The sequence below is a fragment of the Mus caroli genome, chromosome 4 (assembly GCF_900094665.2).
Source record: "Mus caroli chromosome 4, CAROLI_EIJ_v1.1, whole genome shotgun sequence".
Classification (NCBI taxonomy): Eukaryota; Metazoa; Chordata; class Mammalia; order Rodentia; family Muridae; genus Mus; species Mus caroli.
In genome coordinates, this window is record NC_034573.1 from 138,440,331 (window position 1) to 138,445,738 (window position 5,408).

Here is a 5,408-nt window from a genome sequence, read left to right on the forward strand (position 1 = left end):
TCGTTCTTGCTGGCCAGTAGGGCGCGCGCAAGACTAGGGTATCTGACTACCCTCACACATGCGGGCAAAACACCAGGGCACATTTAAAAAAGGAGAAGACTCTCCAGTGCTGACTGCCTGGCCAGTCCGTACAGTGACAGCCACCATGTGGCAGCCCCATGGCCAGCAGCCACCGTTCACTGACAGGCTCAGCTTGTCACTGTCCCAGCCTTCCTTCTCTTGTGCACATCAGCACTCCTGTTCTGACTTCAGAGACAAATCAGTTTTCTGCCTGGCTTCTGAGTGTCTGTATCACTGTGGTTTTCCATGGACTGGTTAGTGAGACTAAAGGCAAAATCGCAGGCCTGCGTCCAGGTCCCCAGCCGGCTGTCACTTTGGGCCACTGTGCCCTTCCTCCAGGTCCCCAGCTGGCTGGCACTTTGGGCCACTGGGCATTCGGAAAGATTTCTGCTTACATGGTTTCATTTAGTTTTGTTTAAGACAAAACAGTTTGGGGAGTTTGCATTCCTAGTTTTTGGTTCGCTTGTTTTAGTTTTCTGTTTGGATTTGGGGGTTGGTTGGCTTTTTAGTTTTTTGGTTTTGTTGTTTTGTTTTGTTTTGTAGAGAGGGTTTCATTATGTATCGTCCTGAACTCACTATGTAGAACAGGCTGACCTTGAACTTACAGAGATCCAAACATGCCTCTGCCTCATTAAGTGCTAGAATTAAAGGTATGGACCACCATGCCTGGCTTTACTTGCTGTTTTTCCAGTATCTGAATCTTCCTAAATCTGACAGGTGTGATCAATTCAGTCTTCCTAGAGGGCACATTCGGGAACAACTTTGTTCCCTCTCTTACTTCCTAGGGGAGGAATGGAATGGATTCAACTCAGCCCGCCATCAGGGGCTGCCATCTCCAGGAAGCATCCCGAGCCTTCTGGCAAGCTGCGTTCTGGCTCAGGGCTTCTGGCAAATAAACAGCCATCCATAGCCCATAGGCAGAACTGTGCTGGTTGGTAAGTACAGAGGCTGCCCTGTTGATACGAGTCCAGAATGTTGGTATTCTGTTTGGACTCCGCCCCCATAATTACCTGGTAACCTCCAGGTATGCTTCTCCCCACAGTTAGGCCTGGCCCACTATAAAATGGGCTGCTTGTCCCCTCCTCTCTCTTTTATTCCTTCCTCTCTCTGCATCTCGGCATTCCCTCCGCCCCCTCCCCTCTTTCCACGTGGCCATGGCTAGCCTCTTCTTTTCTACTCTCTCCCTCTCTCTGCCTCTACTACCCTCTTAACTCCCCTCTCCATGCCCTAAATAAACTCTGTTCTATACTATACCTTGTAGCTGGTCCCTCAGGGGGAAGGGATGCCTTGGCATGGGCCGGCTGAAGCACCCTCTTCCTCTATCCCTCACCACACCCCCATAAAACACATTCTTATACCTCTTTATCTTTTTATGTACACAACACAGGCTGTGCCCGTCAAGTCCGTAAAACTGGACACGAATCTCTATCTGAGCCATTGTGACCCTGGATGCCCTGATAGCAACTTTGTAGACCTCCCTCCCACCTCCGTTTGCGAGCTTGAAGTCAGCCAAGGCACGGACAGGGCTCCAAGCAACAGCTCATGCCCTTCAGCTGTGCGTTATGACAAGGGGACATGCTCCCACTCCAGGTGGAGGCTGCTGAGGATCAGTCAGAAACAGTCCCTGACACCGTGTCAGGAATAGCTTATTCGTGGTTCGTCTTCCTTCTTTGGCATTCAAACTGTGTATGGAGCAATTAGCATTTAATATTCGGTAATTAGCATGCTTAATGTGATTCTGATAAGTTCCTTGACATTTTCATAAAAACAGCCACGTTCCCTCCCACCCTTCAAGGAGCAAGAAGACCCAGTTTGTAAAAAAAAAAAAAAAAAAAAAGCCGCGCCAGTCTCTTTTGGTTTTGAATATGCATGTGCGGGGCCTCAGCTGGTAAATTTAGAAAGAGTCCCATTCTTATTCTGCAGCCACCCGCTCCTGGTTGACAATCCGCAGCAAAGTAGCCAAATGGCACGACAATCCTCGCAAGTAAATAAAAGTCCCATGTGCGCCCAGACTAGACACGATCTGCTCAAACCCAACGAGGGTCCAAGGATGGGCCCCGGCCCTCGAACCCCTGCGCCGGCGCGGCCCGCCCCGGAACCCTCCCGCCGCCGCCTGGGCCTCTCCCCACGTGGCCCGGCAGCCGGCCGCACTACCCTGCTGCGGCTGACAGACAGCAGGCCCAACCAATCATCGCTAGATGCAGCCCGGGGAGCCAATGAGCTCCTGGTGAAGCTGCGGGCCAGCCCACGCCGCCATTGGAGAGCCGGGGTCCCGCCCCTCCGTAGGCCCCGCCCCCGAGCGGGTTAGGTTGCGGCGCGGGCGGCGGGCAGAGCTGGTCACGTTGTGCTGGGGGCTCCGCGCGCCCTGCAGTCCCGAGCCCGCGACGCGCTCCGCCGGCCCGCCCGCCCACCATGGAGCCTGGCCCTGACGGCCCAGCCACGCCCGGCCCCGCCGCCATCCGTGAGGGCTGGTTCCGAGAGACCTGCAGCCTGTGGCCCGGCCAGGCCCTGTCGCTGCAAGTGGAGCAGCTGCTGCACCACCGGCGATCGCGGTACCAAGACATCCTCGTCTTCCGCAGGTACGGCCCGCCGTGCGCCGGTGCAGCTGTCAGAAGTTCTGCGCTGGGCCCGGCCCTGCGTCCACGTGTCACTGTCGGGACACGTCAGCCGAGGGGACCCCGGGACCCACCCAGCCCCCACACGTGGCCCGCCTGCCACGTGTCACCCCGAATGCCCACCCCTGGACCCCATGGCGGCCACATGCACGCCCAGGGAGGACAGGGACCTATCCTCACTGTGTCCCAGGACCCACGTCCCCGACTGTCTCTGCCCGCAGTAAAACCTACGGCAACGTGCTGGTTCTGGATGGGGTCATCCAGTGTACTGAGAGAGACGAGTTCTCCTACCAGGAGATGATCGCCAACCTGCCGCTCTGCAGCCACCCCAACCCGCGGAAGGTACCGCATTGCCCCCGGGTTCGGCCCTGAGCTCGGGGTCCTAGAAAAGCATGTCTGGCTGACACTAGGTGAGGATGTTTGGGGGCAGATGCTTCCCAGATGACTGTCAGAAAATGCGGGTCAGTCAGGATGAATAGAGCTCCTGGGAGAGCTGGTCTCCTTAGAAACCCTGAGAGGGGAACCCAGGCTGCCAGGAAGGACCCCGAGGCACAGAAGCGTTCAGGAGAGTAGAGAATGACTCAGAGACCTGTAGCTGGGAAGATCAGGTTCTGTGGGAGTGGGCCTGCTCAGTCCTGACTTGTCCTTCCCCGGCCCAGGTGCTGATCATCGGGGGTGGAGATGGGGGCGTCCTACGGGAAGTGGTGAAGCACCCCTCTGTGGAGTCGGTGGTCCAGTGCGAGATTGATGAGGTGGGTGCCGTACAGGAGGCCTGGATTTGAGTCACCAGAGTCAGCTCTGTCCTATCCTGACTCTGCACCCCGAGGCGCAATGTTCTTACCATCCCTGCCCTGTTTCCTCAGTCTGAAAAGGGGGTTCAGTAGGAAAACCAGATCGTTAAGGCCTGGCACACACCGCACCATGGATGTTAACTCTTAGTGCTTTCAGAGCCCAGGCAGAGCCAGAGATCTCAACAACTTATGGCATCTCCCCTTGAGACCCAGCATGGTTTTAGTGAGCACTTACTGTATGCTGAGTGTAGAGCTGGTGTTTGGGTTGGAGAAGACACCACAACACAGCATGACATGATGAAGCCAGACAGGGATAAAAGATATGGAGAACACAGGCTGATAGGAAGTGTGCAGCCACGCATGCTTACAGCCCCAGCACTTGGGTAGAAGCAGGAAGATTGAGAGTTTGAGGCCAGCGTGGGTTATCTGAGACCGTCTCTCAAAAATACAGAAGCTCCACTCAGATGGGACACTTGGTCTGCAGGGAGTTGAGGCCTGAAAACCATGAAGAGCTGAGGTGGTGTAGATCTGGGGGAAAGGGTTTCAAAAGAGAAGACTTGTCCAAAGAAACTCCATCAGGAGTCCCCAGCCCAGCCCTTCCTCTCTTCCTCTTCAGGATGTCATTGAAGTCTCTAAGAAGTTCCTGCCTGGCATGGCCGTTGGCTTCTCCAGCTCAAAGCTGACTCTCCACGTGGGCGATGGCTTTGAGTTCATGAAACAGAACCAAGATGCCTTTGACGTCATCATCACCGACTCCTCAGACCCCATGGGTGAGCTGGGGCACACGCGTCCTGCAACACAGCAGCCCCCAGACTAGATCTGTGTGATGATAGAGGCCTGAGGACGGTGGGGGTCTAGCCTTGGTCCATAGTGACCTCTGCTTCCTCTTTGGCTTCTTCCCTGTGCTTGTTGGCCAGCATCCGGGTGTGCTGTGATGCAGTGGGAGAGGGGCTGAATGCAGGGCCTCCCAGGTGCTAAGGCAGTAGGGGGCCACATCCCACAAACATGGGTCCAGTACCTGCTTTGCCACTGAGCTGCTGTGGGTGACTGTGGCCTGGAGGTCTCAGGCGGGATGGCCATGCTCTACCTGTCTAGGCCCTGCTGAGAGCCTCTTCAAGGAGTCCTATTACCAGCTCATGAAGACAGCACTCAAGGAAGATGGCATCCTGTGCTGCCAGGGTGAGTGCCAGTGGCTGCACCTGGACCTCATCAAGGAGATGAGGCACTTCTGCAAATCTCTCTTCCCTGTGGTGGACTATGCCTACTGTAGCATCCCTACCTATCCCAGCGGCCAGATCGGCTTCATGCTGTGTAGCAAAAACCCGGTGAGCTGGGGGAACTGCCTGCAGGGTGGGGTGAGGGTAGGCACTAAGAGCCCCATCTTGATGCTCTTTGGTTCCTGGTCTCCAGAGCACCAACTTCCGGGAGCCAGTGCAGCAGTTGACACAGGCCCAGGTGGAGCAGATGCAGCTGAAGTACTATAACTCAGACATGCACCGCGCCGCCTTCGTACTGCCTGAGTTCACCCGGAAGGTGAGTGGCCTGCCAGGCTCCCTGCTGGGCCTCATCCTGCACAGCTTACACATCCTCCTGACTGCCTTCATATCCCACCAGGCCCTCAATGACATAAGCTGAATCCAGGTGCCACTGTGACACCACCCGAGACCTCAATCGGATTGGACCAAGGATCTTCCAAGTTGTCTGGGGACCACCAGTCCTGGACCAGACTCCCAGATGACTCTTGCCCACCAACCAAGTGTTACAGGCCCCACGATGCTGCCTGGCCTGGCCTGCCCTGCCCTGCTGGGTGGACTCAGTCTCTGTCTGTCTATCTCTGTGGCGTTCAGCCCCACGCCTATACCAGCTCTGTACAGCACCGCCTATGCCCTGTGACCCAACAAAATACATGTGTATTTATAACAAGCTCAGTCATGACCTCTGA

The 5,408-nt window shown here is 55.9% G+C and overlaps 1 protein-coding gene across 1 annotated transcript; it reads left to right on the plus strand.

Annotated features, from left to right (window-relative positions):
- The first annotated feature begins 2,362 nt into the window (after positions 1-2,362).
- Positions 2,363-5,408, plus strand: Srm (spermidine synthase). The gene is made up of 7 exons (XM_021160349.1): positions 2,363-2,639; positions 2,897-3,017; positions 3,335-3,427; positions 4,083-4,236; positions 4,562-4,791; positions 4,877-4,999; positions 5,081-5,408. The coding sequence occupies exons 1-7, from the start codon at positions 2,473-2,475 to the stop codon at positions 5,099-5,101; spliced, it is 909 nt and encodes a 302-aa protein (XP_021016008.1). The 5' UTR covers positions 2,363-2,472; the 3' UTR covers positions 5,102-5,408.